The 13,339-nt window shown below is 32.7% G+C and overlaps 1 protein-coding gene and 1 long non-coding RNA gene across 5 annotated transcripts; one reads left to right on the forward strand and one right to left on the reverse strand.

Annotated features, from left to right (window-relative positions):
* Positions 1-1,055: 1,055 nt before the first annotated feature.
* LOC107855046 (enolase-phosphatase E1-like) lies at positions 1,056-2,837 on the forward strand. The gene has a single exon (XM_016700035.2). It carries the CDS (start codon positions 1,056-1,058, stop codon positions 2,835-2,837), a length of 1,782 nt encoding a protein of 593 aa, XP_016555521.2.
* Positions 2,838-3,386: 549 nt separating this feature from the next.
* On the reverse strand, positions 3,387-7,108 carry LOC107855047. Of its 4 annotated transcripts, XR_001670161.2 has the most exons (5): positions 7,028-7,108; positions 6,852-6,930; positions 5,867-5,966; positions 3,839-3,923; positions 3,387-3,667 (listed from the first exon to the last, which is right to left on the reverse strand). It is a non-coding gene; the product is annotated as an uncharacterized LOC107855047 (long non-coding RNA). The 4 variants fall into 4 exon arrangements; XR_007057751.1 differs by lacking the exon at positions 3,839-3,923; XR_001670158.2 differs by having other exon boundaries at positions 6,852-7,099.
* Between the last annotated feature and the right edge of the window lie 6,231 nt (positions 7,109-13,339).

Consider the following 13,339-nt stretch of genomic DNA (forward strand, 5'->3'; position numbering starts at 1 on the left):
ACGACTTCTTTATAAATTTCCTGAAGAACATAGGTAGAGCAAAAACATGAAAGGGCACTTACACAGTCAGAACACAAAGAGATCATATGGAATTCTGTTGCTGCTCGCATTTGGTGCTGCTTTATTTGGAGTTATGACTCTTCACAAGATCAGGGACAGGCGCATCTGCAACCACTTTGTCAAGGAGAAAGACCGTGAAGTTGATGGCCTTAAACTCCTCTTGCAGGTTCCTCTCTCCTCTTCGACTTTTTTTTTTTTTTTTTTTTTGGGTGTGTGTAGAATAAAAAAGGAAATCTTGGTTCATGGCTAACATATATTTACATGCATCTTTCACTTTTCACTACGGAACTTAAGAATACACTGGTGAATGTGAAATCCAAAATCAAGAATCAGTAGACTTTCTGTTATTAGATGTCTTGTGCGATTGAGCTTAGACTTCTTTGGATAAAGTATGCCAAGAACAAAAGTGCATTTTAACTGATGAAACTTTATCTGCCTCTACAACAAATATCTAACTGATGAAGCGTAAACATTGCTTAATGAGAATAAATAAACGGTTTTATGTAGCTTCTCAGAAGAATCTGGTGTTAGGTCCGCTCAGGTGACAAAACACAGACCCTGGATGTTAAATCAACCGTTGAGTGAACAAAAGTGCATTTTAATTTCATAAAGGGAAAAGATGGATGACGAAGTTGTTAATATCCTGTTACACAGTTAATAATTGTACAAAGTAATCTATGACAGTAGAGTTTTTCAACAACAACATACCCAGTGTATTCCCACAAAGTGGGGTCTGAGGAGGGTAATGTGTACATAGTCCTTCCCACTACCTGAAGTAGAGATGCTGTTTCCGATAGACTAATAACAATAGTTATATCTTCTGCCATTATCATACTTTCATGTTTGTTATGCTAACCAAGCTAACATTATTTGTCACCTGTTTACAGAAAGAAAGAGAACAGGCAAAAGAAGCCAGAAGGCAGATAGAGGACATGAAATCCGATATACACTGGCATGGAGAGCAGAAAACAGATCTTGAAAGTAGGATTTCGGAGATGACATCAACAATCTCTTCCCTAAAAGAAGAACAAAGAACAATTGAAGTTGCTCTTGAGGAAAAGCAGAGTGAAATTAAGATGCTTAGGGAAACACAGCCGGAAATAAAGTCAGATGATTCCCTGGTAACATTACTTTCTGAAACTTTGAGACAGAAAGAGGCTGAAATTGAGGATTTAAAACACCGTCTTGAATCTTCACCAATAAAGGTCTGGTCAGTAGGTGCAGATGACCCATCAAATCCAGCAACAAATGACACCACCAAGGCTGCTGGAAGAAGGAACGATGGTAGAAGAGGAAGTGAAGAACTGAACGAATCAATCAAAAGAGAAGACCAGAAAAGTTCAGTAGAAGATATAGACAGCAAGGCCAAAGAATCTGCCCAAAACAGAAATAAGGAAGTCGCTGGGGAAGATGACACGGGAAGAACTGGGGAGAGGTTTGGCAACGTGAAAGAGAAAACTGGAGACGAGCAGTCTCAGCAGCAGGAAACTTCTCAAAAAGACGTTCCAAGGAGCAACACCAAACAAAACACCGACTATCATAAGAATGCGGAAGAATCTTACCTAGACGAGAAAACATACACTGGTGGCAATGCATCTAAGGAAAATGAGCATGATGGAAATCAAGTGCAAAAGCAAAGCAATGAAGTTGGAGAGGATGATGAAGGTATGACTAAGGTAGAAATGCAAGAGAATTCAAACAGCAGAGGAACATCAAGAGTGACCAAGGACCACAAGAGAAAAACGAGAGGGAAGAGACGGCCTATAATTGCTAAGCGCCAGGTGGAAGAAAGTGGCATGCATACAGAAAGTCGTGGAATAGCACGCATGAGAAACAGAAAATTCTTGAAAGTAAAAATGGGAACTGAAAGGATCGTGAGGGTTGGAGGCAGTAAACTGGAAATAAGGGATCATCAGAAAGACAACGACATGTATGTGGACACGAGGAAGAAATCTGACGATGAAGAGTATGGGATAGAAATGACCAAGAAGATTCAACAAGGTGCAGATTCAGCATTACAAAACAACCACCAGATAAGGTCAGAACAAGGAGCGCATTCAGATACAGGCAGAGACAGAATGCATGATGTTGGCACAAACCACGATGATAGTCCACCAGGTAAGACATGGCCAAACCCTAACAATTTTGCAGGTGCAGAGGAAAAGAACCAAGAAGTCATGAATCATGACATGACTCAGAAGACTGAGGAAGGTGAGGAAAGAAAAGTCAGCAACAAAGCAATTGAGCTGCTCCAGAGTTCTCGAGAAGAAGGGTTTGCAAATACAGCTCTTTCAAAGGAGAGTAGCATCTCAGAAGAGGTCAGAAATCAAAAATCAGATGAAAAAGTACAATCAGAGGAAATAACCAGCACCATCAGAGAAGATACAGAGCCAAGGCAAGCTCAATATCTTTCAAATTCTTCTGAACATGCGACAATTGATGAAAGAGATATCAAAGAAGACGACAACCAAGAGGTTGACTATTATCAGGAACCACAAGAAGAGGGAGAACATTCTGGAGGATCTCAAGATGCCAGTAATCAAAAATCAGATAACACTGCACGAACCGAAGTAGAAACCAAGACTGTCACCAAAGATAGAGAACAAAAGCCTGCGGACAATCTTCATTATCCTTCTAAACATGTTAAAACTGCTGAAAGGGATGTAAGGGATGATTACCTTGAAGTTGAGAATGATAAAACCACAGAAGAAGAGACAGGCAATATGACCAGATTGGGAGGGAAGGCAGAAGATGGGGACCATAACGACGAGGTCTGAATTTTAGTCTAACAGCAGTGCAAGAAAATGCTATTGTTATGCTCCATTAAGAAGTCAGATCACTAAAAGTTTCTATAATTAAGCTAAGCTTAGGGAAATACTTCCATTTCTGCCAACCTTGCAGCTGTTGAAGTTTAGGCATTTGTTGCTTCCATTCACTAATTACTTTACGTCTTCTCAAAACAACTCAATGTCTCCAGCCCACGCACTCACCCCTCCGAACAAAAATAAATATATTAAAAAAAAAAAAACTCACTCCCTCAAATAGATATTGGAGAAGGAACAAGAAAAGCATAATCCGGTAGCATAAAATAAGCGAAGGAAGTCTCCTTGTGTTCACCGAGTAAAGACAAAACTGAGACATTTAACTTTTAGCCCCATGGTTTTGGAAGACAAGTATATGGTAAGAACACAGATTGAAACTAAAACACCCTTACAAATGCCTCATCACTGTCATTATATATTCACAGCCTGCACGATATTTCGACTATGAGGTCTGAAATGCATGTGTAATTTAGACACTGCATAAGCAAGACGAAGATAGCCAAGAGAAGCAAATGGGCAGAACCATTTTGTATACCATGATAATATAAGGAGAACTGCACTGTAATTGATCCAACCAACTTTTGTCTACAAGTTACTGTCTCAGGAACTCTAATTGTCATTTATAACAATAGGAAGCAGCCAATATTAAGAAAAGAAAGGAACTTATGTCATGTCCACCATTTGGATTATTAAAGAGAAACTTTGGGACGTAGGACTTGAACAATTCCCAGCCTTGGGATAATGCCTTGTAAATTCACATCTTACTGTACTGCTTGTCCCAGTGTCTGCAAAAATAAGAAATAAATACGAGGTAGATGTCAATACTCACAGTCATAGAAGGTTCCTCTTCCTGGGGAATAGAAGAAGGATATACAAATGAAATGATTACTTTTATTATTTTTTACAAGAAAAAATAAAACTTAATTTTGATAAGAAAATCAGACAAAAACCCTTACAATATTCTCCATCTCAATTTATAGCACACTCATTCTAATTTGCGTTGTTCTAATTCCGTTCTACTAATATCAGTACCTTGTACTCCTGTCACAAGTTTCAAGAAACAAATTCATTTTACAAATCAAATTTGAATTATGATGTCAGTTTTTTTAACAATCGAACTTTCTTTCTTACCACTATTTTAATACTGTCTTCCTCTAATAAATATTACAATAGCCAAATTATACCTTAGACTCTACGCCTAGCAATTGTGAGACATAATACCACTTCAATCAAATGGTGACAGTGGTAAATCTGTAACTCTTGCACTTACCCAAGTATGTATCATTAATTGTGACTTCAGCAATATCTTAGTTTGCAAGTACAAATCCAGAATAAGATTTCAATTAGGATATAAACATTGTTCCAAGATTCAATTTTTCTTCAGTTAATTTGGCATATCCATCAACCAGAAGTAAGAAAGCAATTTCAGAAGATAGCCTTTACAATCACATCTTCTAATCTCTTTCGAGTGTTAACCAAAGAAATTCTAATTCAATCAAGTCGATCCTAGTGGCATCTCACACTTTTTCAGGATTTATCAAAGCAAATGCTCTAGGAAACTCAATAATGGGGTCTGAGCAAAATAAAAAAAGTGATACTTGTATAGGCTACATTATCTGCAACAGGAGTATTTCAGCTAATTGCTTGAATAAGCATCATAATTTGAACTTCGTTAATTTTCAGGTTTCTCTCCAAACTGGAAGATTGGAAGCTCACAATTAGTTCTGGCTCTCATTCTTTAGTCCCTTTATCTAAATTTCTCAAGGTGGGTCTTTCTCTTTTCCACAATGATCGGCAAAATACTTTGATGCCCAGAATAGTTGCATCAAAATTGATTCAACTACATCTGATGTTAGTGCACAGGCATAAGCATTAGTAATTGATCACTTACAGGAAAAAAACATAAGTAAGACATGTCCATTTCCAATTTTCTTAATTTTCTGTTCAATTTTTTATCATGAACAACGGAAGGCACTTATTCAGTGATCTTTAGAAACACTGCCTTTGGTGAGTTGTTTTCTAAAACTAAAAACAAATATATTAATATACCAAGCATAAGTTTCAAGTCGATTACTTGTTACTACACGGCCTTTCATCTTTTTTTTTTTTCTGCTGGTTCACTGAAAGCCTCTTACTATTTTCAAGAAGTGATTGAACCGAATGTCCGTTCTGTTTCATTCAGTTAATCAAATGTCATTCAACTTTTTTGATACATCAGTTGAAAGTCATTCCTTAAGAAGCACTGTGTTAGCAGAGAATCAATGTCAAACAAGATCTTATTATAATTTCTGAAAACTGATATGAAAGTTGAACGAAAAGAATAGATAAAGAATGACAATAGTATGAATCCTAGACAGGACACCATCGTCATCAGGGAAAAAATAATCCAAGGTCGCTGCTTTCAGGAAGCACTAAACAAGAATTGCTGGATCCTGTTATGCTCAACCCCTACATACACAGTGCTAATGCTTAATAACTCTTGAATTGTTATTATACCGTCTGACAATATGAGATTCCCATCTTTGGTCTACAGTAATTACTGTCAAATAGCATAGCTCCATGCAAATATAGGAAAGTAAGCTACTATAATCTATGACTTCATCCATTCCTAAATCTGATTTTAATGGACTAGGGTTACAAAGTGTCACGACCTGATTTCTCAAGTCATGATGGCGCCTACTTTAACCCACCGATAGGCAAGCCAAGCCATAGTCCGGAATGATAAGTAACGGGCTTACAGTAGAGACCAAATAAAAGATTAAGTGTAATGATAGCAGCAACAATAATAATTGAAAATTAAGAAAGGAGCATATATATTATATCAAATATGAGAGGAGGAAAAAGGAACAATTATACAATGAATCCTCCCAAAACCTGATAAGGTCAGTACTAGAGTCATTACTACCAGATACCCAGAGTACTAGACAAAAATAAAATAAAACGTCCACAATATACACAAGTAGTCTCGAGTGCAAAAGACTAACTGGAGTAGATAGAGAAGGATCAGCCTTAGACGACAGCAAGCTCACCCTGCTCTAGTACTGAAAGGCAGGACACGTCAACGTCGACTGCTAATGCCCGGATCTGCATCAGAAAAAGATGCAGAAGAGTAGTATGAGTACCAAAAACTACGGGTACTCAGTAGGCATCATCGACCGACTAGGCTCAATACAGAAAAGGTATAACTACAATCCGAGGACGTAATCTGAATTATTAGTAAATAAAGATGGAAAGGTAACCAACTACCAAGCTATGCAACGGCGGTAAAGTAATAAGCTTGTGTGAAACAGAAAAAAAAATTAATACAGTAATAACAAATAAATCAAACATAACCTAACTGAGCCTCCATAAGCCCGTTAGGCACACTGAAGAAGACAATTAACCCAACCGTACCCCATAAGCCAATGGGACACACAAGTGATGACAGTAAACATAAATAATCAGATGCCGGACTCGAACCGGAACTCAGAGTAACCCCAACTATAATCAGATGCCGGACTCGAACCGAAAACCATAATAATCATAATAATCAATTACCAAATTCGAACCGGAACTCATAATAATCATTATAATCAATTGCCGGACTCGAATCAGAACTTATAATAATCATAATAATCAATTGCCGGACTCGAACCGGAACTTATAGTAACCATAACCCACCGATAATATTAAAATTCATTCCATATTATAACAATGTCAACGTCTAAATAATCATCCGTTAATCTTAATTAAAAGAAAATAAATTTAAGATTTTGCAATTTAATTTCACGTTATAAAATAATAGGGGTTATATTATACTAAAAAAGATAATATTTCAATATTTATTAAAACAGGCCTAATCGAATAAATAAGACAGTTCATATATATATATAAAAATATACACATTTACAAGGATTTATCCAAAGCTAACATAATAGTTAATATTTTCGGTAAATAAACTCAATTTAAAGATAGGTAAACCTAGCCTACCTGGACGCCAAAGCTATAATATCTTTTTGTAAAGCCTCCGAATAATATCCCACTAGAACCCAAATTTATATACGCATATCTAGCAATCCAAAATATTTACTTTATGATATGAAAAGTTGATCGAATTAATAATATAGAAGAGAGTATACTGAACTTTAAAATGGCAAAAGCCAAACCTTTCAAGGAAAAAAGCTAAAGTGGCAGTGAAAGTTTGAAAAAGTTGCCTTCAGATTTTATTTTTTTAAAATGAAACTACTGCCAAGCATATATGTCTATATATATAGATATATATAAAAGAAGAAACTTAGTAAAGTGGCCACATGTGCGGCTGGCACCAAGCAATATGTTGCTGTCCACGTATCATTTTTCACGTATGCGGTTTTAATAATTTCTCTATACTGTATAAATTCGTGGTAAAATAATTATAATATTTTGAATATATCATAATTAATAAAAATTTATTTCTAATAAAACCTCTATTACATACTAATAGTATTTTCATATTTTTAAAATTATTATATCCGCTTAAAATATTAACAAATCATAAAAGTTTATTATAAAGTGATATAAATATATCATCACTTACAGAATTTTGTTAATATCAAAAATATACTAAATGTCAAATTAAATAATCCACGATATATTTAGATAGTACTAAAATTATATGAAAAAATGCCGTAAAATGCCGTCGCAAAGGGTCATTACACAAAGATCTACCATTTGCAAATTGAACAAGTTAGTGTGAAGTGAAAGATTAGGAAGCCATGTTATTCCTGCAGAAGATTTGATTCTCTCCAATTCTTGGAAGTAGAACTAGTTGTGAAAAGTAAAAGTATAGCAAATGTTCAGGGTTTGTAAGAAACATGCAAGTACCTTTCTTTGTTCTTTTTGCTTCCGGTGAACAACTTGTATCCACCGTAGAAAAGCAAAACCAATCCAGACAAAGATACAATCGCAAACTGCAAGGTTTCAGATCATATAAATATGAGTATATGATTAAACGCCTAGAAAGAATGCCATATTGAGTGTAAAAGAGATAACTGACTCCGCGAAGTGCAATTGTCACAGTCAGCGAAGAGTACTATATATCTTCTAGATTTATATTTTTACTTCATCTTTACTATGAAAACATTTGGCACAAATATATAGTGATGATTAAGGGTTCGTTCTGGAGAAAACTTTCCTTTTCATATAAAGGGTCTGCTAGTGAATATATTTAACACCTTCAATGTAAATCCAAAGTCAATCTTTAGTATATCCACGTTTTATCTTTATGCTGAGTTTCATGAATTCTAAGTATAACATTATTCTCTGCCTATATAACGTAATCAAACACTGTACGCACTTGCATTACTTTAATAATTATAAATATAGTCAGGCTTTCAAATCTTAAGCTGGTGTGATAGCGTGATAGGTTTGAGATATACTTATACCTGTCTTTGGTAGAAGAAGAAAAGGCCGTAAGAAAACGAAAAGGTTCCCAGTAATGCAGAGTCCACGTCTCAATTCTATCATTATCCTTTGTTCTCTGATTCCTATTTTGACACTACTCAATCTATTCTCTTTTCAAACCAAGCACTATCCATGTCACAAACACCAAACTTGCACAACCATTAGCTTTTGGCTTAATAAATAACTAGTCGCTTAAATTTGCTAGGGAACTAAGTCTTGTTTCAATTGAACACTTCAGCTCCTAATAGAATGTTCCAATTACACACTCTCCATTCAAATTTTGAATTTTTTTGCTTTTTGCAAGTGTTTTGATTCGTCTATTAGGTAGTAAGTTAACCACTTAATATATGTCATTTCCTTTAATTATACGCGCTCACTTCAATAAGCCGTAAAACCGAGACATTTTCTATCTGAGGCTAGTGCGTGTAATAGATAAGATGATATATTTTATGTGATTAATTTAACTATCTAAAATACGAATGAAAACACGTGACAATATTTCTTTTTTTTCTAAATTTAAATGAAAGCGTCTAATTGGAACAAATTATAAGGAGCTGAGATGTTCAATTCAGACATGGCTTAGTTCCAGTGCCTAAATGGAATATCTGACAAGTTTAAGAGAATGACTATGTATAAAACCTTAGTTTTTTGAAGCTCTAGATATTTTAACACAAAAAATTGAAACAAAAATGTAAGAAGTAAAGCATCAAATTAGAGAACTCACATGCTCTTCTTCCCATTTTGAAGGACTCATAGGATCTTGCTTGCAATTAACCTTAGGTAGCCCGTGATGATCTGCAATACATCCATTTTTTCAAATACCGTCAGTCACCCTCACACATACACACGCATAATTGATACAGCATATCAAGTGAAATCCCTTGAGCGGGATCATAATTGAAACTACAATTATACATTACAATGGATTCAGAAAAGGGACAAATATACTCTCCAACAATGATAAATCTTACATATATATATATACATACTTCGTCGTACTTTTGATATACATATGCGTCTAATGACTACGTTAATGAAATGGCATGAATATGCCCTCACACCAACAATAGTGGCATATTTGTATCCCAAAGTTCGGGGCAAATTTGTCCCTTTTTCATTTTAACTTTTTTTATTTCAAATAATTAACACAAACTCACTACTTCAAACCAATAAATCCATCGAATCCAATTTCAAACCAACTCGACCTGACCTCTATTGTTTGTTCCAAATTCGATACTCCTTTTGTTTTTCTCTTAAAAGCGAATTCCATCAAATTGCAGTGATTGATCGATGCTACTAGTTGGTGTTTACTGGTTGGAGGGAGTGGAGATTAGGCTGAGGGTGGGCGGAGCTAGGGGTACGATGATGATTCGCCAGTGTGGTGCTTCCGGTTCAATGAGACGGTGGCTATGTGGAGTTGACCGACGATGGATAGTATTTTTTCAACGTTTTCGCTGAAAATTGAAACGTGAGGGGTCAATTTATTTGGCGTTGTTTTTGGTGTTATGGATTAATGATTTTTTTCTTTTTGAAAATTGATAGCAATAAGTGTTATTGTATTGTGTGTGTATATCGTTATAGGGATGAGAAAAATGCATCTGTTAGAGGCATCTCTCGAACTTTAATTAGAGCGGGTTAGGTAGTGGGTTTATTGGGTGGGGTAGAGGGTTTAGGTTAATAATTTGAAATAAAAATAAAAAGGGGATAAATATACCCCAAACTATGATAAATAATATCATTTCATTGATGGCAATGACCTATACGTATCCAAAGTACGACAGGGATACATGCATGCCATTTACAATAATTCGAGGGTATATTTATCCCTTTTTCGATATAGATTTTTTTTTCCTTTTTCTTCTTTATCTATTGTTATTCTAAAAATAATTTTTCCCTTTTATTTATCAATAAAACAAACGTGTCGAGTGTAATTCTACAAAGTTGGATCAAGTGAACGCACACCGTACTTCTAACTCAGAGGTGTGATTATTTTCGACACACTCTCGTCACAAGATAGAAACAATCTAAAAAAAAATAATAAAAGTATCAGAGACAATAGATAATAACAAAAACATCAGATAATAACACAACAAACTATTACAAAATAATTCTGCAATCAAACTGCACGAAATAATAAATAGTACTAATAAAATTGAAGAGCATTTCACTTTTATTTATCATTTCTAACTTTTAACATATTTAGAAAAAGTAATCACTACTATTTGTTTCTAATTTTATCTTTAACATTAATTATTTATTCTTTAAAATTAAAGATATACATTAATTAATAAAGATATTGAAATAAAATATTTATATTTATCATTATCTATAATCTATAATCTATAATATATTAAAAGTTTGAAGGGTCTTAAAAATGTTGTTTTAACTTTTTACCCTTCATTAAAGGATTTAGCAATAGACAAAATTATCTTTTTACTTATTTTCTTTATTTATTAATTACTTATTAAAAAATTAAAGAGTCCTAAAATATATGGCAAGAACAAAATATATGGGAAAAGCGACCACTTGTGATTGCTTTACATTAAAAATAAATATAAAATATTATGCAAAAACTGATCACTTGTGATCGCGTTTTGATTTAAAGAAATAAAAAAAAATATTTATAAGAAAATGACCACAAGTGATCGATTTTTTATTAAAAAAATAAAAAATAAAATATTTTGAAAAAGCGACCATATGTGGTCGCTTTTCTTTAAAAAACTTAAATAGAAAATATTTTTCTAAAAGCAACCACTTGTGGTTGCTTTTTGATTTGTTTTTTTTTTAAATTATTTACAAAAAATGATCACTTGTGGTCGCTTTATGATTAAAAAAATAAAAAATAAAATAATTTAGAAAAGTGACCATCAATTTTTTATATAATAAAAAGAAAATAAAAAAATATTTTTTAATTACACATACCACATGTAGTCGTTTTTTTATATAATAAAAATAAAATTTATTAAATTTATTAAATTTGTAAAAAACTATACTAGAAAATAAACTAAGAAATATATTAAATAAAATAAATAAATTACATTAAACATAATCTTTATTTTTTACTTATGCTTCAATTTATAAAATAAATATATTTTTCGGCGAGTACATATACATATATATATACACGTTAAATTACGTTAAACATAATCTTTGTTTATCGAATACGTTGATATCTTACGATTGAGGTAATAATATGTCATTGAGTTATAATAAAGTGAGTTACATATATAACCGATAATTCATCAGAATATAATGAATACGTTGTATTATGAGGTAATATACTCGTTCATGTGATGTATATAGCTAATTAACTAATAATTTGAAATTAAATATTTATAATGTTTCAGATTTTTTCTTAAGATATTGTTGACAAGGAATTGAATGAAGCTGATTATAAAGTAAAAAAAAAGTATATATTTAATACTACGTGAGTATGAATGTCATTTGTTTTGATTTGTACTAAGAAACTTTGTTAAACAAATATACAAGAAAATAGCGTTTGTATGAGAAAAATCATAAAAAATGTTTTGTCATAAAAAAATTGAAACAAACATTAGATAACCAAGATATTGTTAAGTTTATTTTTAGATTTTAATTTGTTAATCGCAGGTAAATTCAAATCCAATTATTATCTTACTTCAAATTTTATGAACCAAAGAAAGTGACAATCCTTTAATTTTGTGATAAATATATCATCAAGTAGTAGTGCCTTAATCAAGAAAAAATGAAACAGATGAAAAAAATTAAGGTCATTATGATTATTATATTTTTACTTTTAAGTATAAGAGACTGATTTAGAATTTAGGTTGAGCAGGACTAAGATTGAATATTTGTTATGTAAATCCAACGATGTTGCATCTAAGATCGATTTGGAAGTAAAGCTTAAGTCTCAAGTGATCCCCAGTGAGAAGGTGTAAATGGTTGGCACCGGTGGGCATCCGAAGAGGAAGAGGCAGACCAAAGAAGTATTTATATTTTGTATTGTAAAAGGGATATTAAATTTTTATTTTTATATGTTGTCGTTTCTTATCCTTTTATTTAGTTTGATTCATTTTGGTATTTTATGTTAATTTATTATATTTAATTTTTATCCACTATAAATACTCAACAATAAATATTTGGCTTGATTTTGAGTATTTTTAATGAAAAAATGCGTTGTAATATTTTATCTTATCTTATAGCAGAAGTTAAAATTAAAATACATGCAAGTCATATTTTTATACGTTTTTATTATCAAAATGAATAATACACCCTCAGTTTGATAAAAATGTACAAGTTGGTGACTAAAAACAACTTTTCGTTAAGAACAAAATAGTTTTAGGTTTAGAAAATAAGTATAATGACTAAATACTATTTAAAAACATATAAATTCTGGTTGTCATTAATTCGGAATATCTCAACTAATAAAAAAGATTACATAGAATAAATTTAACCGAGAATATATTTTTGCTACATCTAATTTTGCTCCTTAATTATAAGTGTGACGGTGATGAATCATTGTTGTCTTCAATTAACTATACTTTTTTATCTTTAAATTTATACATTACATTTTTAAAAATTTTGCACTAAATTAATAAAATAAAGTGCACACAATAGTTTATCTTTTATACACATTTATTTTCGATTAACGCGTGATACACATGTAACGCACATATTCTAAACTAGTTCCTTAAAAAGTGTGTTAAGTCCAATGATAATGAAATAAAGGAGTACCAACATGGGTTGTGGTGCAGTGGATGGGGCTACTCCACCCTTAATTAGAGGTCGAGGGTTAGACCGTGGGTATGGAGAAAATTTTATTGGGAGCGCTGTCACCTTAATGGGCCCTGTAACGCACGATTTGAATTAGTTAGGGCTCCAATACGGACATCGGACATCGGATGAGAAATAAAAAAAAAAAGAAATAAAGAAGTAGTTGTCATCTTTCTATATTAAAAGAAAAACTATGGGAACTTAATACTCATACCTTTAACAACATGTTGATTAAAGTTTACATGGAAATTTTCCACATTTATGAAAAGATAAGTATTGTGTAT

Source organism: Capsicum annuum, chromosome 7, assembly GCF_002878395.1.
Source record: "Capsicum annuum cultivar UCD-10X-F1 chromosome 7, UCD10Xv1.1, whole genome shotgun sequence".
Lineage (NCBI taxonomy): Eukaryota > Viridiplantae > Streptophyta > Magnoliopsida > Solanales > Solanaceae > Capsicum > Capsicum annuum.